This window comes from Haemorhous mexicanus, chromosome 13 (genome assembly GCF_027477595.1).
Source record: "Haemorhous mexicanus isolate bHaeMex1 chromosome 13, bHaeMex1.pri, whole genome shotgun sequence".
NCBI classification, from domain to species: domain Eukaryota; kingdom Metazoa; phylum Chordata; class Aves; order Passeriformes; family Fringillidae; genus Haemorhous; species Haemorhous mexicanus.
The window spans coordinates 14,122,748-14,147,514 of NC_082353.1; the positions used below are offsets into that span (position 1 = coordinate 14,122,748).

The 24,767-nt window shown below is 42.9% G+C and overlaps 1 protein-coding gene across 3 annotated transcripts in view; it reads right to left on the reverse strand.

Annotated features, from left to right (window-relative positions):
• Positions 1 to 494: 494 nt before the first annotated feature.
• The window catches only part of ARNT2 (aryl hydrocarbon receptor nuclear translocator 2), a 101,003-nt gene continuing 76,730 nt past the window's right edge, over positions 495 to 24,767 (reverse strand). For all 3 annotated transcript variants that reach the window (XM_059858507.1, XM_059858508.1, XM_059858506.1), the window contains 7 exons: positions 19,214 to 19,286; positions 18,933 to 19,056; positions 15,330 to 15,429; positions 12,627 to 12,765; positions 10,005 to 10,170; positions 7,377 to 7,513; positions 495 to 5,014 (listed from right to left, as the gene is read on the reverse strand). In XM_059858507.1, the coding sequence (XP_059714490.1) occupies positions 4,916 to 5,014; positions 7,377 to 7,513; positions 10,005 to 10,170; positions 12,627 to 12,765; positions 15,330 to 15,429; positions 18,933 to 19,056; positions 19,214 to 19,286 (838 nt within the window). In that variant the 3' untranslated portion in view covers positions 495 to 4,915. The remainder of the gene's footprint in view (positions 5,015 to 7,376; positions 7,514 to 10,004; positions 10,171 to 12,626; positions 12,766 to 15,329; positions 15,430 to 18,932; positions 19,057 to 19,213; positions 19,287 to 24,767) is intronic.

Below are 24,767 nucleotides of genomic sequence, written 5' to 3' on the forward strand. Positions count from 1 at the left end.
TTACACAGGCAATCTGAAAAGGTCACCAGAATGTTTGTGGCAAGGATACAAGTGTTTTTTAACTTTGAACAATGAGACCAAAAGGTAGACAAGGAAACCACTGTGATACCACCCCAGGGAGTGAATAAATACTGCCCCAGACCATGAATTAGCTCTAAACCAATTGTGCTCTAATGAAATCCTCTACAATACAGCCACCAATTCACACACCTCAGCGTCATCAGCAGAACAGGCTGTTAATTAATGTTTTTCTGGAACACTTTCAAAAGTTGAGCTCTCAAACTATCACTGCTCTCCTGCTCCCTCTGGACAGCCTTTACAAGACAGATAAAAGAGGAACATCCTGTCCCCAAACACACAGCACTGGAGGAGATTTCAAAGACAAAGATCAATGCCTCATCTTCTGATTTTTGGCATGGATCTCATAATTCAGGGTTATTTCTTACTTGACAATTCCCAAAAGCACATTTTACTTATTTACAGAAAGACAGGAATTAACAACAGCTCATGACATTTTTATTTTAATGAAATTTAAAAAGGCAGTTATTAGTTATACATACACACAACTGATTCTGTACTTGTTAGTCATAAATATAGAACATTCAGAAGTACAAAATACACTTTATCCACAGCACAATTTCACATCAATATGAAGAGTTTAAACAGATACGTAACCAAGTGCCTAACAATGACAGAAGCCCATTTTTGGAGTTGTTTCCTTTTTTTTTCCTTTCCCTTTCTTTTTTAAAGACCATTAATCTACACAAAGTAATCAGTGCCCACAGTCATCAGTTTCATGAAATGCACTCTGGTTTAGAGTAGGAGAAGTCTTGACCTTTTAAAGACAATTAGATGCCATCACCTTTTCTTTGCTCCATTAACAGCAACAAACCCATGCCCACATTCTCTTCTTCTCACAGTTAACAACTGTGAAAAATGGGGCTCTGGCAAAGATCACCTGAAGCCAAACTTGAGCACTGCCAGGAAAAGTGAAAATATCTGAACTAGTAATTAGTCCACTCGATACCTTGCAAACAAAGAGCAACAGCAGTATGACACCAATAAGGCATTAATGACAAAATGGCTGTATTATTCTTGAAAAAAGAGTACACCTATGTATAAAAATATATGTCATAGCAATTGGGTAAATCCAACACTATTTAACACTGTGCCAAAAGTAATTAAGAGTTAAAAAGGCAGTTCTGCAAGAAGTATTTACAGTTTCATACTGTACTTCAAAAGAAAAGAAAAGGCAACAAAGCTACAAATGGAACTATCTGGTTAAAGCATCACTGTAGGTACTGCCAGTAGCACTTGTACAAGTAATGTGATGGAGTCTTGGATTGTTCGTCTGAATAAACAAATATAAATATTTTAATATCTAAAACTGTCTCAGTCTACATGTCTGCTCCTTGAAATAACTCACCCAGACCATTGCTATTTGCAGTTTCCTGCTCCATGAGTTTAAAACCCAAAAAAATCAGTTTCAAGAAACACTGTGTTTGCAACAGTTCAATCAGAAATCACAGCTTTATTTCCAGCTTAGAAAAAAATCCACAAAAGAAGTGAGAAATCCACCACTTATGAAATTCTGGAAATTGGAAGCCAAAGTGCCAACAAAGCTACACCGACAGCACGTAATAAAAACATCAGCATTCCCAATGCACCTCATAACTGCAGCTATAGGATAAGCTAAGTAAGGAAACACAAGATACAGCACAGCCACGGCTACACAGCTCTGACAGCCACAGCACCCGGGGGGGCTGCTGGGGAGGAGCAGGCAGGACACAGCAGGGCCAGGGCAGAGCCCTGCAGCACGAGCAAAGCCTCTCCTGCAGCAGCTGCTGCCTCAGAAGCACCAAGATGCCAAACTCGTGAATGGCTCCCTCCTCCCTGGCTGGGAATGGCAGCCCAACACCTCCCACCTGGGCTGGGGGAGATGGGGTGACCAGGAATGGCAGAGGAGCAGGGCAAGGGTGGAAATGCCAAGATAAAGCACTGGCTCAGGATGGCACAACAGAAGCAGCTGACAGGGAAAAGCCAAAGCTGGCACTGTCCACACTGCCCTGAACAGAGCAGCATCACCCTCCCCAACCAGGAAGGCAGGAGGGGCCCACAAGGTGAGCAGCAGTCCATGCTCTGATCCCTCAGGTGTACTGACTTCAAAAAAACAACAAGAAAAGGAGAGATGTGCTTAAATTTCTTCTAACAGTGCACTTTGAACTGCACAACCAAAATCTGTACACGGGAAGCCTGCTTCAGTAGTAAAAAACCCACAACACACTGAGGAAGTTATCACTGCTGATGTCAGGAGAAAGAAAATTACTTTAAAAACCTTATTTTTAAATTGAATTCAGGAAGTAAAATAAACTGTAAATATACTCAGAGCAGCTTGTTGGGTAAAATAAAACACAGGAACAGCACTTTTTTGCTGAATTCATTATTCACTTTATGGAAAAATTTATAAAAATTTCAGAAGAACTGACATTTTTCAAGTCAAGCATCTTCTGTGGAGAGACACAAACTGCTCACCTACTGCTCCCTCCCTCATAAGCAGCCCCTTTCAAAACCCTGCACAGACACTGAGCACATCACTCACTGGGGCAGCATCCAGGCACCTCTTAGAGACACCAGTGAACTTTACTCTGAGGCAGCAGAACCTCCTTTGCCTCTCCAATTCCACGAGCAGTCATTCATTTGAGCAGCATGAGGGGGAAGGGGGATGGCTCCAAGAGAATAAACATCCATGTATTTAAAAGCAAAGTGCATAAGCACATGGCTTGCTCACCTAAGATGGTATTTTCCAGATCTCTGGGGGAGAAGAGATAGGAAGATTTTTGTTTGTTCTCAGTGTGATTTGGTGAGGCAAGTGCAGACCAGGAGATCTGAGACCTCTCCAGTACCTCATCTAGAGATATACAAAACTGTCCTAAAAAAAAAAAAAAAAAAAAAGACTCCCTAGCCCCACTTGCACATAGGGTAAGAGATTGGTCCCAGATTTAGTGAGAGAAATAGAAAGGAGGACTCTTCCTGGCTACTGAACATGACATGCTGATCTGGGAGAGGGCTGGGACAGCAGTGTCAGATGGGCACAGCCCCATCAGTGTCAGCCGTGTCCCTGGGCCACGCTCACCTGAACCCTGCCTGGCCAGAGTGGCTGTGGGGCAGGGCCTGCCTGCTCCCAGGATCTTACCCCAAAATATGGACTGTGGTGATGTGCACCCTGTCCCCACTCAGGGACACCCCAGAATTCGAGAGGGGCTGTGAGAAGGCAGAGTTTAATCCTGTGATGTCTAAGAATGGCTGCACACACTGAGATCTTCTGGATGGGGGCTATGCCCTAGGGCTGCTCTTCCCAGGTCCATGATAGCCCCTGAATGTCCAAAAGCTGAGGGAAGCTGCCCCTTCCTCCTCTGCACCCAACCTCAGAGGTTATGAACAACCTGCATGCAGGAACCTGGGGCTTTGTGAGTGATTCTTTCTCCTCCCATCTCAGAAGAAATGATCAGGATAAAATCCTTACAATCCAACCTCTGTAACTCATCTTGCATATGAAATACTGAACAAAAAGATTCCTACCACATCTCTCACAAAGACATTTGGCAGGTGACTCGCCCAAGAGGAAGGTAATTAACTTACCTCTGTGGAAAAGCATGCAGCATTCAGAGCAGTAAAGAGTCCTCAACAAACCTGGTATGCTAAAAATCCCATTTTTAACAGAAGCATTTGCTTGGGAATCCAAGCAAAAATTCAAGTTATCACTGGGTATGCAGTGGACAATAGTCCAATCAGTATCAATTACCAACTCAGTTTAAAAAAATTATACACTACAAAACCATCTCACTGCTTGCAGCAAATGAGCTTGAACAATTTCCTAGTAACAGGCCACCACCTTCCACTGTTAAAATGTGAGGTTTCACAGTATAAAAAGTACTTCACAGAAAGGAAATGCAGCTAATATAGAAAATGTAATCTCAATGTGTTTACAGTCATTTTTTAAGAGGCAATATTTTTGGGAAAGCAAGAACAATAATAATTAAAGCAGCCAGTGAGAAATGTACAAGGTTATAGGCCTCAATTCAGTGCAAAACCAGACTAATAGCTTATGTAAGTAAATGTTTGTTCTGAATAGAGAACCACCTGAATTAAAAGTAAGAACACCTATGTGAAGTGATGGAGACTCCCACGATATTCAAACCCTTCACATACATCATCAACCTCTTCAGTACGCTCCAGAATGGACCCTTTGTAAAGGCAAAAGAAACCAGTACAGGAAATCACTTCATACAGCACAAGATATACATAAAGTACCAAAATGTACACACATTCAAGTTTAAGTTAGAAAAGGCAGAGCTGAATCTTCTGGTGAGAGAGGCCTACATTATGTTGCTTAATCTCAACATTTAAAGTGACCTAAAACCTACAAGAATCAAACAAAACAGAATACTGTGTTTGCTTCCAGAAACTTAAGCTTAAAGCAAGGCATCGAAATTGAGCGGTAGGCACTGCAACGAGACATGACCTTACCTTTTCTCTGTTAGTCTTTGTTACTTTGTTATCTATTGGAAAATTACCATTCAAAGGAAATATTATGCATCATTCACATTCAAATGTTTGAGACTCAGAGATTTTTTTTTTAAAAAACAAGCAAAACTTTTATCTCTGAGGTAGATGACAATAAAATATAAAAAAAAACCAATGGAGCTGTCAATGAACACTAACAAGTGCTGGAGCTCCTCTGTTGGCACTGATGCACCCCAAGGAGGAGAGAGCAAGCCCTACACCACTATCTGAAACATGAGAAATGTGTCTTCTGGTTTAGTAGCTTCTACAGAAATGCAACACAGAAAAAGCAGCGCCAAAATTACACTGAAATGGCCTTGGAGGGGAAGAACTTCCATTTCTGCTTCACAAGCTACTCGGAAAATGGTGGAAACATGCCCAGGTCAGCAAAATCTTCAATGTTGTAATTGCCAGTACCCTGTGTTGGATCCCCAGGCATCGGCAGCATGTCCTGCACAATAGGGAAAAATCAAAGTGAAGTCTCACTTGCCAACACATTATCCAGACACAAACTGTTTCCTGTGCATCTTAGTGTAAAAACCAGAAAAGGCCAGGTTTAGATAAATAAGGTGAAAACCAGACCTGTGCAGAAGGCTGGGCTAAGGTTTATGTCCTACTTATGATTTGCTGGAGTGTTTCTGAACAAGAGGTGGGACTTAAGCAGGGCAGAAGTTTTGCTCCTCTGAAATAAACACATTTGAGCTGCCTCCTACTCCTCCCAGAGTGAAACAGCTCCCCTTGGAATGGGAGCTACATCTGGAGAGAAGCAAACTCTCTGGCTTCACTGCATGGGGAGTGTACAACATCTCACACACTGGAGCTCCACCTGTGTCAGGATGGGTTTGGGCAAGGTCTCACTTCCTACCAGCACTCTCTAGGTGAACACTGCTCTGTGGAACACTCAAGACTAACATCACCCCAGCTAACAAGGTGCCCAAGCAGCCTTCATGGATGTACAGAGGCAGAGGAAATAGCAGGAACCTCTCAGGAGAAATGGGATTTCGTGGTAATTGCTCTCACGTGTCTTGAGCCAAGTAAGGTCTCTGCAGGAGGCTTCAAAAAACACCCAACCTTCCCTCTCAGCTGGAGATTGAAGCCACAGGGAGAAGACATCCCTTGCTGGGAAAACCAGAGTTTACACTCGCTTTTCCTGTCTGTCCTTACAATAATAAACTCTTACCACAAAGCCAAGTCTTGCCAGGGATGGCTCACTATCCTCACAATAAAACAAAACCAAAAAACAAGTAAGAAAGATCACAGGATCTGCTCTGTGAAAGAACTGAGAGCTGCTGTGCACTGGTAAGTTCCTCCAAAATAAAGACTGATTAAAATCCATCCAAAATCTTCACAGCATCCTTGCCAATGTGGTGAGAGAGACTGTAACACAACTGGCAGTGACTGAGCTCCCAGGGTCAGCCTTCATCTTCTGACCAAAATTTGGACTTATCTGATGTTTTCCCACATTCTCTCCCAGCCAAAGGGAAGCTGTAGCTGCTCCCTCCTGTCTCCATTTCCATCTCTGAAGGCATTTCTGCTGCTGGGGCCTCTGTGGCCAAGTCTCCTCAGGCACAGATCCAGCAAGGTCTCCTCTTGAGTCTGCCCCTCTCCTTAAGCCCAGCTAACCAAGGGCTGGCTTTGGGCACAAGCCAAGCAACTTCTTGGAGGCCTTTAAACTCATCCAAGTTTCTTATCCCATCCAGCTATTACCCTAATTCCCTCCAAACAAGCTCACCTCCAAGAGCTCTGCAGATGAGCCCAGCTCTCCTTTTATCCCATGGTCTTCCTTGCTACTAACTTCATGAGAAGTTTGTAAAGAAACAAGCAAGACACTGCTTGGAGCCCCATGTCTCTGCTGGCCACCAAACCATGCTGCCATCAGCTCCACTGGAATTACCCTGAATATCCTCTTGGAGAGCAATTAACTTTGCTAACACAAAGAGATGCAACAGACCACTCTTGCCTGGGCCCAGGGCTAGGAGCACACAGACAGGCACTTATTCCAGATGAAGTGCTGTTGTTGGATCTTGTGTGAAAGCAATGGTTCATCCACACAGGAATACTCCCATGCTCACAGCTCTTCTGCAGCGTTCTTGCACACGAGCCCAGTCTTGCAGGTGCATTTACTTTCCGAAAGACAAGGAGGCACCCCACTTCTAAATCTTGCTTGGGGCTTGAACTGTCTTTCCTGCATTTATCTGCATTGTTTTCTTGTAAACTGTCTTCTTCATCTAATTTAAAAACCAGTTATACAAGGACAGATATGTAATTAGTCAACTTATGAAGTCCTACTCTATAGTGGGACTTTGCTATCTGTAGTCAAGACTCAGAATTATAGTTAATTAGATAGCTGAAAATGATTGTTTACCATCTATCTGATATCTGACTGGGTTTAACCTTAAAAAAATATTGTCCACTGTCATCTGTGCATTATCAGACTCCTTTCCTGCTTGAACTGTCAAAGAGAATGACATTGATATCTAATTGAAGTTGAGATGTGAGAGGCCAGCACCAGGATAAGAATGACACTCCACTTGGGAATACTTCATGGGTTCTCTGCAAAAGATGAAAGCCCTAAGTATAGGGTGCAAAGAGAAGGGGAAACAGCATTCTACATCAGCAAAGATGCTGCTGTGTGTCAGAAACACAAACCACCTCAGCAGCTAAGGGCAGCTAGGAGCAGTGCAGGGCTATGGCAGCACGTAGCAGCAGGGAAGGGCTCCAGGCCCTGCTGCACCTGATCCTCAAGGGCCATGGCTCTAACTCAGAACTGCGAGGTGGTCAGGGGGACCCTGGGCTCACTGGCCACTGCTCACCTGGAACACCTCTGTCTGGTTGGGCTGCGGGTGCGAGTGCTGGTCGCCGCTCTGCTGGTTGTGGTGCTGGCTCTGCCACTGCGACCACACCTCGGACGGTCTGCCCTGGAACTGCCCGCCGCTCTGGCCACCTTCGGCTGCAGGGACAGCAAAGGCACAAGTCACAGAGCAGCTCCTCCAAAACATCTGCCTGCTTTGGGGCAGCATCCCTCAGTGCTGGATTTGCAAAGGAGCCCTGGAGAAAGGCCCTGGGTGACACCAGCCCTGCGAGGAGGAAGCTGGAGGGAGTTTCAGCCCCAGAGCAAAGCTCAGGGCCACGGCTGCACAGCCATGAACTGCCCCAGGCAAAATGCATAGTGACATGGTGAGCCAGGCACTGCAAGACAATTTTAAAGCATACCCCATCATTTTTTAATCAATAAGGACTATTTTTCATTTCACTAAAAAACCAAACTTCACCATCTGAATGCTATTTCTCTTCAAAACACTTGAATTCTTGTGGAGTAGCGAGTGCACAGTTTGGTACTCATCTAAGCAGCATGTAAGCAGATCCAGGATTTTTTAAGCAGATGTAGAAACAGTATGATCAAGAGACAACAGCCTTGCTGATTAAATACAGGCATTGCTGGACTGTCCTGTCCTCCAGTAATACATTTGCAAAGTGATTTATTTAATATGCAGTTCATAACAAATTATTATTCTGCCAATATGGTGATACTTTCCTAAAAGTCTCAGGCCATTTACATTTGACAGAGTAACATGAATGGCAAGGCTTCATTGAAAATACACTTTAGATGATGATTTGAAGGAGATTAATTTCTTCTAAATGGTCCACCAGAAAAAAAGCATGTTGCCACACATTAATTTGGTTACCTATTACACATACATTTTTAATGAGTACAGTAACAGATTACACTTAAGCTGGACTCATTTCACCCTGCATTTCTACAGACTGCCACTGAATTATAATATTTTTGGATAATTTTCCATTCCTTAGTTACAGTATCTCCTTCTAAGAACTTGTATTTTAGAAAGCTTGCCACCAGGCTTATGGTTTTCCTCCAAATATTTCTTCCTCTTTTTTCTTGTTAATATTTTTCCTTGTTTTTCTCTGTAAGTGCTCCAGCTATTTTTGCCTGTTTCCCTCTCACAGCAGAGGATCAAGCTGTGCATGTCTGGTTCTTCCTGATCACCAGCATCCTCTGCCAAGGATGCCAAATTTCCTGCGCCAAACTTCCACACCTGTGCTATGCCAAGTCTTTGACAGCCAGACTCAATCACATCAAATCAGCCACTACTCACAGTCATGACTTCAGAAAATAGAGACACACATTTTTAACCCAATCCCTCTGGCCACCAGCTAAGCCATGCAAAACAGATAAAGGGAAGGTTTTACAGGAAAGCAAACAGGCTGCAGTGCTGCACTTCTATCACATCTGAAGTAGATGATTATAGTTCTTCCCTCACTGACATTACCGCAACCAGTAATTCAGCTGACTCAAAAACCCTGCAGACATTTTAAGAGCCAAAATAAAATTCATCTAAGTTACCCCTTAAAAGCAAGCTGCAAGTTTGTTTTGTTTTATTTCCCCTCAGAACAACACATTGAAATTAAGTGAGTGAAGCAAATGATGCTTCTTTTCAGCAGAGCAGCTCCTGCCAGCCGGCGCTCGAAGCCGCTCGTCTCCGTGAAGGCTGGGTTATTAATAGCACCCAAACTGATGTAGGTCAGGAGATGTTTCTCATTAAGTGAAAGGGTTCTTGCCAAGTAGCTTAAGCCTGAAATACAAGGCTGTCTCATAAACAAATGTACAATGCCTGGTGGAAATGGAAATGGAGGGAGAAATAAGCTGTGTGGGAAGAGCTCTGTCCCAATGCCCTTTTTCTAGGCACAGGTCTGTGCCAGGTCTGTTCCCCAGGGACAGGAGCACTCAACACACATCACCTACCCATGCCTTTTGGGATTGCACATTATTATCACCCTGTGATATTTTTCATGGAATCCATTATAAATTTTACTTTTGAATATTATTCTTCTGGTGGAGTGCAGAAAACTTACCAAGGGGTTACCTACTGGGTCACGGTCTGAAAGCCACCAAATCAGCACATAATGGGAAATGAAAACCATTTCAAAACATGGCACCTACTCTGATTAGGTTGGTAGCACTGGGGGTACAAAATAAATCCCATTTTCAGGCAAACTACAACGTGCAATCTCAGTGCAGGAGGACACCACCATGAAGAAGATAAAAAATGAAGAGAAAGCAAATTGAACCAGTTGACCACAATTTGGGAGGATGGTTATTAGTCATATAAACAAATTTTGAATTTTTCAGGATACCATTTACTGGGGGGAAAAAAAGTTCCCTCATACCATAAAATGACAATATTCTGAAGTGTGTTGGATGTGGAGGAGATGGAGCATGGAGAGAACAGGTCAGTTCTGTCCTCTCTACTCAGTAGCAGAAAACCCTTTCACCACCTGGGCTTCCCAACTGACCCACCAAAAGAACAATAAAAAACAACTTTTACTGATTATATATTGGAAGATTTTAAATGAAGTTAATGGTTAATGCTGAAGAGTTTCATTTCTATGTGCATTTCTGTGTTACACCATTTAAAACTCACCAAAGCCCGCACTTCGGTTTGCTAAGCTGGAGTAGGCATTCCCACTTGGAGAAGAGGTGGCTGGGCTGGACAGGGGGCTGTAAGAAGATGGGTCAGCTGGGTAGGTGTGACTTGTTCCAATGCCAAAGGGAGATGACTGAGCCTTGCCAGACTGAGATGGAATTTGCTGAGGAACAAAGTGTAAAAGAAGGAAAAAGTTTTATTGTTGGGGAACAGCACAGCAGAATCACTTTTTACAACATAAAGCAAAGACTAAATAAACTCTGTGGATGCCAAGAGGCATGTTTCTCCTGTCTCAGCTGTATTTCATTTCTGTCCAAGCCAGGTTACTGCTGCAGAAGGAATACAACAGAGTATAAACCAACACCTACAGCTCTCCTGCTGATTAGCTCATAGGTACTCTGTATCAGAGCTATTTGGAAAACCAGGATTTCTTTTACCACTACTATGAGGATTAATCTCAAACTCAACAGGTATGAAGAACTCATCTTTATTTCCCAGGTGTTTTGACTTTGCAGTGCCACAGTGAAATCAGTTATCTGCATGTCTGGCAGGACACATGCAGGTCTCAGATGACCAGAGTCTCCAGTGCTTGGGACTAAATGGCCAAAGAAGTTGCAAAGTTAATGAGCTGCTTTCTCTCCCTGCCCATGAAATACAGGCAGCAGTTACTTTGCCTTGTAAAAGGCTTGGGAAGGTGAATCACCAAGTCCTGGCAAAAGGGAAGAAACAGTCTAACATTGCTTTAATTGGGCAGCTGAGCTAATTCAAAAGTACTAAAATCCAGCTTATTATCATTTCACCTACATAATGACTCTGTCACTGGATCTCCCAGAATGTTACACAAATGGTTAAACACTGCAGAGGCTGCTCTGAGACATGCACAACTGGTACACTGGGACTAAAGGGAGTGAAGTGTTCCATCCAAAGTCATGTGCTAAGGTATGGTGCACAGACAGAATCTGACTATAAACCATTTCCCACATGAGGAGTAAGTCCAGCAGTCCCAAGAAAAACTCACTGCCTAACCAAGCCCACAAACAGAAACTGAAGGTGATTACATCTCTGGGTATCTCTAATGATGTGCACTGTTACTGGCAATCAATGCATGCAAAGGAAGCTGCTCTTCCCTGGAAGAGAGGGACAGGGAGCAGAATGAAGCCCCCACAATCCAAGAGGAAAAGGTCAGTGACCTGTGACACCACCCAGACACACACAAGTCCATGGGCTGGGCAGGATCCACACAAGGGCACTGAGGTAGCTGCCAGAAGTGCTCATGAGCCACTTCCCATCACTTCTCAGCAGGAAAAATTCCTTCACCAGCAAGGTTCTCAAGAACAGGAAGAGGCTGCCCAAGGAAGAGTCTGAGTCACTGTCCCTGGAGATGTTTAAAAGATGTGTGGATGTGGCACCTGGGGATGTGGGTTAGTGGTGAAATTGGCAGCAGTGGGTTAATGGTTGGACTTGAGGACCATAAAGGTCTTTTCCAAACTTCATGATTCTATGAATTTTGGGCAAATGCAGGGGAGCTGGGGGAGGAAGACAGATCCCAACAGGCATATAACATGTGGATGATGCTATTAAGTCTTCAGTTCAGTTCCAAGCTAAGAAATTGTACATTTCTGAAGGTTTCCACAATGGCAGGGAGAGCTCAGCACGTCACTTTGCAAGGCTTAGTCCATTTTACTTTATTTAAGATGGAAGAATTAATTCCAATTTCCTTACACTCACATCCAAACTCGGTTGACTTGGACAGAATTTGTGCAGTAAGAGGGATGAGTAATTTGTTTTAGTCATTTTCAGCACCTTCCATATCATTTGAAGAAATGAGTTAATGTTGTGACTCGATTTCATTAACCAGGTGTGACAGAGAACCATGACACTCTGAGGGCTGGGAATAATCAGTGATTAATGTGGAAACAATTCACTTATTGGAAATTCACTTAGTGACCACCCTAGCATGCCATTCCAGCCTCCTAAACAATGAGAACTCAAGAGGAATTAGGAGCAGCATTATTAAGATCAAACTTATTTCACATTATTTGTTTTTTACTAGAGTTTTGAACCATTTTTTAACAGTTACACAGGACAAGAGGTGATTTCTGGGCTAACATTGACAAACACAGTGCATCTGATAGAGTTATGTGCTGTTTCCTCCAGCACACAGCAGTGTGAGCTACACTGGGCAGTGCTGATGGAGGAACACCAGGCTGAGCAGCCTCTGCTCTCAATCCATGTCTGGATTTGCACCTGCCCCTTCTGCCCACCCTGATAACAGTGGGTAACACTGCTGGGTGCAAGGTCCTGGCCCAAGAGAGATTTAATTCACAGGCTTAATACTAAAGCAGAAGATCTGTCCTTCTTCCTTCATCCAGTGCACACATAAAACAAATGCAGGACAAGAACTTCCAGTGGGGTTTGGGCCAGTGCAGCCACTGCCACCTCAGTGACTCCCAAACCAAGAGCAGTTACACAGGGGCAGCTGCTCACACTGCCACACCCCCACCCCAGCCACAAATTAATGACCCTGAAATCATAAATGGGTTTACTAACACTTCTGTAAAAAGCACAGAGAGTGCAAATCTTTAATGCCCATGAAAAGAAAGGACTGGAAATCAGTACCTGTCCTGGAAATGGAGGGCGGTTTCCCGTCCAGGCCACCTGGCCCTGGTTGAGCTGCCGGGATATCTGAGTCAGGTTCTGGCCTGTTGAGGAGGAAGACTGGATGTCGTTGACACCAGGCACATGCACCACAGATGAACTAAGGGTTCAGAACAGACACAGAGCCTCATTTGTAGGGCCTAGTCTCAATGCACAGATTGTATTCCAGATAAAGAAATACTGACAATACATTAAAGCTAATTATTCAATCTGTCTTGGTAAGAAAAATGACTGAAAAGCGTCACAAAACCGTGAAACATCCTGGCATTCTAAATGTCAGTCCTAACAGACACAGCAGGCAAAATTATTTTGAATTAGACTTCAGTAATCTCTTGGAAAGGGCTTCTAAGAATAAAAACAGTCCCACATATGGTGCATACACACTTAGCCCCACACCAGTTTAACATTTAATGCATAAAAAAATCCAGCTTGCAGAGAGTACTGCAGGTACTTCATCACAAATTTGTGCTTAAAGTCAACAGTATTTAGCATTTGCTTAAATGCCATTCTAAATGAAGATGGGCACAAAAGATGATACTTATAAGCACTTCCTCATTTGTTTCCTGTCTGGGAAATGAAGAATTATGTGCTACATATTAAAAATAAGGGCTTTTAATTCCTTTTATCATCAAGTGATGCTAAAGAAGAACAGGCAGTTATATACCCAGGCAAAAGAATAATCAAGACAGGAAGTTAAACTCATGTAGCAACTTTGGAACACTAATAATAATCAAAAATAGTATTTTTAAGTATTTGTTTTATATGTTAGCTGTTTCCTACTTACTGAATTTCACTACAGAGAAATACTCAGAAATTAATTATAAGAAAAATTATATGAAGCAACTGCTCCACTTCACCATTTTATTCTCATGGAAGTCTTGAGCAATAGAATCTACACAACTACGCATTGTGACTGTACTTTTATATATAGAAATATATTTTTTACATGTCATATATAAATGAATAGAAATGAAGACAGCACACAAAACCACTTTTGTGGATCTACTGAAACAGCTTGTTTTTTCTCCAATCCCATCCCTATTGTTTATTTTCACAATCTTACAGAGAGAGAAGAATGCAGATTGGGAAAAAGAAGTAAACAAGGCTGAGCAGAGAGAAAAGCAGGAATCTGAATCCTTGGAAAAGGCTGACAGAATCCCTCCCAGAGTGCAAGCAAAACGTGGCAGGCATTTGAATATGGGAGTTGTCATTCTGGATTTCTTACTGCCTAAAAGCAAAGTGTATGTTTAGAAATTCTTTGTAGAGTTTTCTAATTTCTAAAAAAAACCCCCCCCGTTTTATTTTTATTTTGTACTATCACAGAGTCTCCAAAGGGAAATGTAGACCAGAAAGTCCATCTAAATCTGGCTGGTGCACACAGCAGCTGCTGGGGAGGGCTGGCCCTACTGCCAACACCTCTCAGCTGGACTGGCAAGTCCCATCCCTAAGGAGCTTGGACTGTATCTGGAACTGTACTTTGAAAGCAGATTTCTGCAGAGCAGTGCCTAGAGGCTGCCCAGCCTCAGTGACTGAATGGGCCAGGCTGGAGATTATACAGAGGACACTGCACTGAGGGTGGAAGTGCTGGCAGAAATGCAAGCCATTACTTGATGTAACAGAATAGCAGTAGGAAAAAAGCTACAGTTAAACATCAGGAATTAGCAAAGGAAACGAAGAGAACACAAGCCAAATCCCCAGATGGCAAGTCAGTCACCCAGTAATACACAATATCCAATTAAAAGACATTTTAATTTACTCTCATATCTCCCCAAGTTATACTTGATTTTAATTTGACAAAACCCACTCACATGGATCTTACTTCTCTTCACTGAGATTATTAGCAATTATGACTTTAAGAGCACATTGGTTTAAATAAAATCAGTGTTTGCCAATGTTTTCCAGTACGAGGAACTGGCAGGTTCTGAGTGGCTGCTCCTTCACTTTCACAGCCTTGGCTGGTTTGAACAGGAGAATGGAACTCCAGTAAGACAGTGGTGATACCACAAGGCACTAAGGTAAATATGATTGCTGTTACCACACTCTCCAAAAGCAACTGAAACCTTTATTAACAGCTGGTAGGCAATGACACACACTTAGGAGAACTCAAAAATGCCTTGGAACATGCCAGACCACCACCATACATGTATTTGGAAGCTGCCTAAGAAAAGTGTTGATGCCCCTGTCCCAGTCCTCACCTGGGACTGTGGATGCAGCAGCATCCCTCTGTTCCCTTTGATACCCACATCAATGCCCTTCAAGGCAGCCCTTCAGCAGGAGCACTGACAGCTGAAGTGCAAAACAAATCTTTGCACCTTCCTAGCTTGGTTGAATGTTCCTCAGATCTCTCACCCTGTCCTGTCACCTCTCAGAGTTACTTCCCTTCAGAATTTGTCGCTGCTCCTTAGGCTTTTTTCCAATTACAATATCACAGCAAAAAGTACCTACTTACCAGTCAGTATTTTTAAGAGAGATACCCAAATCATCTCAGCTTGTAAGCCCAGCCTAAGTGCTGAAACATCATCAGCACTGAAGTGTACAAAAAGTAAAATTCGTTCATGTAAAGGAAGCTCTTGCACCTTGGGTTGGTTTTGTTTCCACAGTACTGCAGGGGGACAGCTGCCCCTCTCAGACAGAACTGACACATTCAGGATCTGCACCAAATACCTGAAAGTCTTTCCCGAGTGTCCTGGCTGAAATGGGCTTCCCTGTGAGTAAAGCTGCTGGTTCCCTGCTGTGGATGCAGAGGCCATCATTTTTTTATCTGCTACAAGAGAAAAACAAATCACAGAAAAATAATTAATTTAGGGAGTGAGATAATGAAGGAAAAATTTTTAAAGACAATTGAAATGTATGTTTTCTTCCCTTCTTCAAGCTTCACGAAGAAGCCCTGTGGAACACATTAGCTTCATTGCCTGGTGGCACTGCCTGCTGATGTTGGGGTGACAACCTGCAGCCCCACCTGCATCCCAGGTGGCTGGAAGCACTTGGCTCCTGAGTGTCACAAGACCTGCACACCTGAGCCGTGGCAAGGCAAAACACAGGTCTGCTGTGGAATCTGCTGTCCTCATGTGGCTTGGAGGAGCCATGAAATAGGGTGGAAGTACCCCAGAGGGGTGGAAGACAAATGAGTGTAGTGAATAAATTGCACAAAGAGATGCCATTAACTTTTACAGTCTACCCTTAATGTGGCAACTGGAGATCAATCTCTAATTGAACAAAACGAGATTGGGTAAACAGCACCATTTAGTCCCTTCATTTAATTTTCTGGTACTGGATTATTCCAAAGCTCAGGGAAATCTCACTACTACTTCTCTTAAAATAATTTACAGGTCTGCTACACCACCCTTTATTCACCTTCTCCATCTCCCCTCCAAGTGCAAAACACCCTGTAAACTCACTGATGGTTTTGCACCCATATGTTGCCGTGTACGTGGCAGGCCTAGAAATCAAGTCTGCCCCCTCATTTTCCCCTTTGCTCTTTTCAGATTCCCACTCATTTCACAAGATGCTCTCTCGGACAAAAGGCCCCCTCAACTCACAAGTAACAGAAGCATTTTTTAGGTGTTTAAATTTTTTTTTAGCTTTCCCTATCTTTTAGAGACCTCCTGAGCGTGACTCACCAAAGGCCTCCAACACACAGCAGCTCTCCTCTGTTACCTAAGTTGTTCTTACATTATGCTCCTAACAGGAACCTAAGCTTGCCTCTCAAAAGAAAAAAGTCACCTCAAATTCCCTCACAGGAGCCTTGGAGTGTGGATGCCACTGATGCAAGCTAGCATTGCTTGTCTTTGCAATGCAGAAATCTGTAGAAATTCCTCCCTAGTTACCTGCTGCCCAGCACAGAAACCAAGGCTGGGCTGCAAAACTGTGCTCTCAAATTTAAAAACAATAACAGGGAGAAATGGGGGCAAGGTGTAGAGAAGGTTGTGCATATAGTAGGAAAAACTGAGAATGGGTTGGCATATCTCTGATAAGAAGGACAGATGAATTTGTCTTTTTCTGCAGTAATGTCATTCTTGCATGAGATGCCCCATTTTCTAAGGCCACCCTTTGCAGGGAAACCAAACTCTCAGGGCTGGAAGAGACTGAGCCAAAATCCTGCGGGTGCTTTAGATATTTGAGAACAACTCACCAGAAAAATTGAGAGCGCCCCAAATGAACTGGAATTCCTCAAGTGGAGCAGAGTTGCCATGGCAGCTACCAGGGTCTGTGCCACAGGATGAGGCCAAGACAAAGGGAACAGCTAAACTAATAGCAAGCAGCTAATTCTGCTTCCTGAGTTACCCTGAATGCTCTTTAGCCTCTGAATCTGGCCCACATCTCTCCCAGCTGTACTCCTACCCAAGATTTTTCACACAATTCTCTGCTCTCACCTTTGGTAGAGCACTGATTTTTTTTTTTTTTTTTTGGTGAATTTACCAGTTTCTCTCTGAACTCCACTCCCTTCCCCCAGCAGGACCAGAACTTCCAACATTTCTGCCTCTTAACTGAGTCCCTCTCTAAGAACTGCATCATCCCATGCTTCAAATCACATGCATGAATTGGTGAAGCTAGGCTTCCTCTCCCAATTTTTGGGGTTTTAATGAAGTTTTAATAGCAGCACTCTCCCTGTGTCAGCCCATGTTCTTACAGAACAAGATCAGGTATCAACATAAGGCAAATGTCTGGCAGGCAGCACGCAGGCTTGTCAATATTGATTTTGGACAGGGAACCTCATCCCTGACTGGGAACCATCCTTTATCATTCAGAGGAGACCTTGACCACAGCTCCCATGAGAAATTCAGAGAGGGAGAATGTCCCAAAAAAAGCACAGCCTGTAAATTGATAAGAATGAAAGGAGAAATGGCATTTGCAAGAACATAACCACCCAGCTACCTCACAGCTTGTGACACCCTTAACCCTAACCCCTTCCCACAAACAGCTGAGAGCTGCCTGAAAAAGAGCTAGTAAGGCAGCCAAAAAGCAAGATGTTCTTGCTTAGAAAAACATATTCTGGTGTTTAGGGTTGGAGTCTTGCTACCTTCTAATGGACCCCTTTTATGGCCTCAGCTGTTGACTACACTGTTCAAGCAAACAGAGAAGGATGAACAGGAATAGCAGAGAAGGATGAACAGGAATAGCAGAGAAGGATGAACAGGAATAGCAGAGAAGTCCTCGCAACAGGAGGACAGAGTATCAAGTATATATTGCAGTTACAATGTCTTCTCCAACTGAAAAAGCCAATCCAGACATAAGGAACCAACAGCGAGGTCACCTTCCAACACCCCTGCAGTCAAACCCCGTGGGTTGTTTCCTCCCTGCACTGCATGACACTTGCACATTGATTTATTTAAAACAAATGTAAAAATTCCTCTTTTTCAGCAAGGACAGTTAAGAACAATAAACAATCAATGGGCTCTTCCACAAGCCATGGCATTGGCTGGTTTCCTGCAGATATATTTCAGATGATGCCTTCAGCTGCCAGTCTTAGTGGTTTCTGTCTGGCAGAGCAACAGGCAGCACAGGCTGGGGCTACTTTGAGACAGCTCCATCTGTCTGGCTGACAAGTTGGCTGTTACCTCTTACAACAGGGCTGGGAAATCCTTTGGTGAGGGCACCAGTAAGGACTCTGTCCTCACAGTAATTTCCAAGGAATACAGAACAACATATTGTTCCTGAGACTCCTATCACTCTTAGAAGAACTTGCTAAAAATTTTAAAAGTTGTGGGAAAAAGAGCACGGGCTTCTCACAACCAGGCAACATGAGTGGAGATGACCAGAGAACAAGTATATTGCTGGCAGCATATGACTCTGAAACCACTGACACAGAAACTGGTGATTTGATAAAAAACTGCAGCCTATCTTAAGACTATATGGTTATTTTCTTGTCCCTTTTTAGAGAAATATGTGCCTATTTAGAGAAATGAATTTACCTATGCTGTTTAGGAAAGAAAATATACACTTAGAAATAGAATGTTCTGCTCACTATACTTAATATCTAGGAGCACTGCCTAAGGTGTCCCTGTGAAATGAAAAGAGAATCAAAACCAGGCAGCTCTGGTGACACTAAAGCCATCCTTCCCTCTTTGCTTTTTGCCTTTTACTCCATCATCTTTAGGGGAAGCACCAACCAATGACAAATGCTAGGAAATGTCCCAAAGACTGATGCTGCTTAGAAAATTCTCTGCCACGCAGCAGTTTCTCATCATTCTCTTGAAGCTGTGCTCTACACCATGTAACCAAGCTTATCACAGTATTATAAATTAAACATCAGGGACATTCACTTACAAGCAGTTATTCCAGCAAACATCTCAGCAAATCTAGGATCTCTCTCTTGGGAGAAGATAGCATCAGGCTTTTCCACAGACTTTCCACCCTCATGAACATTAGCTGGTATACTTGGAACAGGCACCTGTTGAGATACAGAGAGGAAGGTAATTCCCTCTGCTGTATTTGACAAAAAGGAATTCAGGGATAGTCACAACGTACTTTTAGTTTTGCTGAAATGTGCTGTTGTTTTACATCTTAAATGATCAGAGGCACAAACAGAAAAATCTGAGAAATTTCACCTGAGATAAGTCATAGGATGACAGCCCATCTCTTTGATGTACTTCGAGTTCTGCTTGCTGTTGCTGAAGTTGTCTGCAAGGGAGACAAAATGACTTTCTTACAAAAACCAATTAAGATACAAAAAGGAATAGTCATGGTCTCCTATTTTCCACTCCCAGTGAAAAGTGTCTCAGATGATTTAGTAAATCCTTTCCTGTGAGATCCATCTGTTTTTACAGCTTTCTCATTGAGAAAACCACAGGAATGCAACAGGGCACAGGGAGAGTTTTGCTGTGATAGCACTGAAATGTAGGTGGGTAAGTAGTGGAGGATGGAACCCAATCTCCTTCTAAAGAATTTAAAAATTCACTATTCTTAATTCATTGATGAATTAAGATGATGAACACATGAAGACCCCCTCTCTGATCCTGCTGAAGGAAACATGAAGCTTGCTCTCCAGGAAGATGTCTAATGACAGAACACCTCAGCAGCTGGGAAGTTATCCAGATGTTTTACACCCCTGAGTAACAGTTGCTTTGTGTTGCTTGGTCACAACAAGCAAGAAAACTTCTGGCCTGGAGATGCACAGGTAGAACACTCATCTTTGTGAGGCTCTTGGCTCTGTTAGCCAAGAAGACATGAACCCCCACAATTATGCTAGAGCTCAGAGATGAGGATAGGATTGGACTTAAACTGACAAAATACTTGGATTTGGTATTTGTAAATGATCCTTGACAGTGCTCACAGTTTGTGTATGATTCTGGTTTCTTTCTGAAGGAAAAATCACCCCAAAAATGGGAATTACACACCATATGTGTCTTTCCCCAGAAAGATGATATTTGGACAGGCAGGAATAGATAAGATTTGGCAAAACAGGAAGATCATGGATTTGAAATTCTGGAAAATTACAATGCATTTTTAGCCCCAGGTTAAAATTTTAGATTTTCATCCAAATCTTCTCCTAAATTTTGAAATCGCTTCAAATGCCAAGGGACTGTCTGAGAGACAAACTTGCAGACAAAGTCAAATGGCAAATTAGACACAAACTGGTGGAAACATGAGGAATCACTCCAACAAGCTACTGAAGTAAGTTACACATTTTGCTATCCCTTGAAGGTTTTCCAGGAGACACTTTGGTCAGTTTTTATGCTCCATGGCAAAAATCTGTGTCCTGCAACAAACAGCAGCTCAGATTAAGTGGCCAAAAGCCTTCTGCAAACCTTACAGTGTGAGAACATAATGCAGGGAATGACTTTTGTCCTAGGATTAACATGCAAAAAACCATTAGAGAGCCACGGATTTTCCCTATTATTTTAGCAAACAGAAAATTCCTAAAAATTACCTCTGGAATGCAAAGGCATTCTTTGTTCACAAGCAGAAAATGCAAAGTTTTCCAACAGAACTACGGGAGGCAATGGAATCGTGGGGAATCTATGGGGAAGTTTCTAAAAACCACCCTGTGGACAATAAACACCCATTAAACCCCGTCGTTAACGTGAAAGCTAATTACACTCTTTCATTTGTTTTTATTACCACTGACTTGGTGCATGTGTCAATAAACAGCACATTAGGCTCTCCTCTGTTCCTTATAAAGAATGTTTTCTTGATTCAGCCATATACATACAAATGAGCCAAACCAAACAGCACACTCTCTCGTTATTTGTTTTGTAGGCACTTCTCTAACTTAGTGCTCCTTCTCCCCTCTCTATCTTTCATCTCTAATACTCATTAAGCTGCACTACAATATAAACACCACATTGTGCTAACAGCACTGAACTTTGGGAACAACCTCCCAAAATCCATTTCCTATAAAAACCAAATAGTTGGGTGTATCTTTACTGAACCCCGTGCAAGCTATGCTGCACTTAATTAAGATTGAAATGCAAAGCCAGGGTAGCATCTTCTGTTGTTGTTGGCTGCTACTGCATAAATAGTTTAAATGGTGCTTGAAACCTGAAAGAAAATGTGCAGCAATTCATGGAGCAGCCAACCAGGGAGAGCTCAGTGCTGCTGCTGCTGTGGCTGCTTCAGACCCTGCCATCCCACCAGCCCCTCTGACAGCCAACACAGGCAGGTCCCTTCAGTCACCCAAGTGCTGGACAGCAAAAATGAAACAGAACAAGGGATTATCATCAGTTTGGGCAAAACTCGAAGTTGCCCTCTAACTTTGAACCCAAAAATTGTCCTTGGTTTCATTTTCAGTTTCAGGGGTTCAAGGAGTAAATGAGTAATTTCTTGGCTCGACAGTTTACCCAACAAAGCAAGTGAGGCACTGACTGGGTCAGCAGTGGATTCTGTCTGTACTGACCCACAGGTTCAGTATGAAACTGGGAAAGCCCTTGGCTTGGACAAGAATGGTTCAGCAAATCTGAAGGCTTTGATAGTTACTTGAAATTTACTTTAGTACATACACATGGAGGAAAAAGGAAGACAGTGTGGAAGTTCTCTTGACTTTCGAGAGGATGTTAAGCTCTCTCTATGAAAACTGAAGCCATTGGTTCTTTTTCCAGGCATCAGGGTAAACAAAAAAGATTTTAACTTCAAAATTACCAGGCTCTTTGGTGGGAGAGGAACAACAACCCTGCATCCCTACCAAGCTATTTTTATGTAATACAGGCACACGTGTTTCCTGTGTCTGGTTTGGACAAAAGCAGAGTAGTAAAAGCCTTGGGGCTCTGGTTGTAAAATCCTCTTTCAGAAATTCTCAGTATCTCCCTCTTTCAGCCTAGAGCTTCAACTCAGCCCTGGGAAAGGGTCTGTCTAACAGCAGTGTCAGACAGACCACAGATGACACAAGAGCACGAGAAAGTCATTACCACCACTACCACCAAGTGCAATTTTATCAGCATAGCTGATCTTTTTAGTATTTTGGCCCAGGAGAAGCCAGAGCAGAAAGCATCTCTCCCACAGGCTGATTCATCCAGCAGGCTGCTTCCAGCAGCAGCCTGGGCCAGCTCACTCCAACACAACAAATCTCAAGACTCAGGGCAACCACAGGACTCATAAATTCACACAGTGCAGCACAGGACTTGTGGCTTCCAAAAATGAAACATCAGCTATTCCACACAGGCCACAAAAATACATCTCTTTTTTATTCTGATGTATATACATATCAATATATATATATACACATATAAGACCTTTATATAACCTGTCACCACATTTTTGATTCAAACACTGCTCTGTCTGTATAAAAAATTAATACTGATAACAATTATTTTTCCTTTTTGGAAATCAAACAGTCCCAACTACACAGGAAGACGTGGTCAAACAGGGAACTCTTCTTCTCTTCTTCACAGCCCTACACAGCACAAACGTGAAATGTTAAATGCTTCATTTCTCCAGGAAGTTTCTCTTGGATGACTACACCCAAGTGAAACTGAGAGAAGTTTTCTTTTCTTTTCTTTTTTTTTTTTTTGCAAAGAACTAAGTGAACATTTGAACCTAATTATTTCCTTATCCTTCTGTACCAAAAGCAAGTTTGGACATTTCACTGTGTGAAGCTCCAAAGGAGTATCTTTATTTAAAAAAAGGGGAAAAAAAAAAGAAAACAAAAAGAAACAGAACAACCAAACCAACAAATAACAGTAAAAATCAATGAATCCCTGCACAACTGGAATCATCACTGCCCTCTAGAGTCTTTTGGGAAAACGCTGTTCACTGACCAGCTTGAGCTATTCCATTAACAGACACACACAGATGTATGTACTGTGGCTTTAAACTGTCCTCAGTTAAAAACTGATTTAAACCCACTCTTTTTGGCTACATTGTCTTTATGATTTCATGCTGAATTTTTAACTACTTCAAGCCTGTTTTTTATGGGGCTGCCTAAGCTACCACAGTGATAGGCATACCAAATCTGTCTGTGTGCCTTCAGCGGGGCAGAGCAAGACATCCCTGCCTGGTCTCCATGGGAAGCACCTTGCTGGACCCACAGCACCTTCCAGGAACACCTAAGGATGGCCACACACAGCAGGGCTGGTGCCAAACCACCAGTCCCTGCAGCAGCTTAACGAGCAGCTGGAAATCACCAGCTACACCATGACGTACAACTCTTCAGGGCAGCTAGGAAATCAGAAGTCAAAACATGACCCCAAATGTGGGGGGGTGAAGCCAGAAACAGGCAGGAACTGCAGTACTTTACAGTAAGTTCTCTTTGGAAATCTGAGAACTGGGAGAGAATAAGGGGGAAACCAAAAGCAGTCTGAATAATGCATTCTTTCTACTATTCAAAAGCAGGAGTATAATGGGCTGTATCTTGCCCATTTCAGAACATTTTCAACATGACAGAAAAGAAGGAACATCCCCTGTCAAAGTAGCAGCAGGCAACTTCCATATTAGGTCAGCATTTCTGGGTTGTTATTCAAACCTAGCAAGAGAGATGGAAGCAGAGCCAGGAGCTGGCACAGTCCTTTTCATCACAGGGAGTGCTGTGGTGCCAAGCTGAACTGTACAGTGCAGGCTCAGAAAAAAGCATTCCCAGAGTCAATACAACATAAGCCTCCAGCCCCACTTTTTCATCCGTGGCCTCTTGGGAACAAAGCACAATTAAGGCAGCCTGGGACAAACCTCAGAAGACTTTTTTTACTTTGCAGGCCTGTTTTTGCATATACAAATTATTTGAAAAATATTATGGGACAGCAGAAATGTGGAAATAGCTATTTTGATGCACAGTGCAGACAAGCTGTCTGATTTCAAGACACATTTGCCTGTTTTCAATGAGCTTAACTATTCAGTTTAAGCCCAACTCTTTGGCTATGCAGAAAAACAAAAAGAAGAAAACAATTGTGATGCTGGGTTTCATGTAAGTGAATGCACAGCCCTTCCAGTCCAGGTATGTGCCAAGGCCAAAGAAGCAAGACAAGGAATGCCCAGAAACACTTGCAAACTCCAGTGCCAAAGCCCCAGGGGTTTGGTTTTGCAGTGGAGCTCTCAGCAGGCACCTCCAGCAGCAGACTGCTCGTTCAGCATTTCCGATATACGGTCTAAGGCTGACATCTCAAACCCAGTAATTTCCTCCCAGCTAAAGACTTGGCAAAAAAAATCTCTGGTCAGACCAGAAGGAGATTTACTTTTTAGAATAGATTAAGTTTATATTGGAAAGAAGAAACATTTACTAAAAAAACCTCCCAATATAAAGCAATCAAGGCCAGATTAGGTTCTGCAGCTCCTGGCTGAGAACTCAGCAGGCTCCAAAAGCATCTCTGCTCAGTCCACAGAGATCAACCTCCACCATACTCTGAGTGTGACCTCCTCCTAAGAGGCCAAATGAAAGACTTTTGAAAATATTAATTCCAAGACAGGATGATTTCATTTTCCTCTTAAGATAAGGAGTTGGATCACCCCCATACTTGGGGATATTCTATCAAATCTAAACTATCAGGAAACCTTCCCAATCAAACCTACTAGGAAATAATTCTGCCAGCTTCATTAGGTTGTAAAATAGACACAGCTGAAGCAGAAGAGCCCAGAACTACGGAATGGTATGAACATGGACATGGAATTTTCTCTTGGCTCAGGAGTCAGGCTAACCTTCCTCCAGTATCAAGCAGCTGTTGTGCTCCTGGAAGCTCT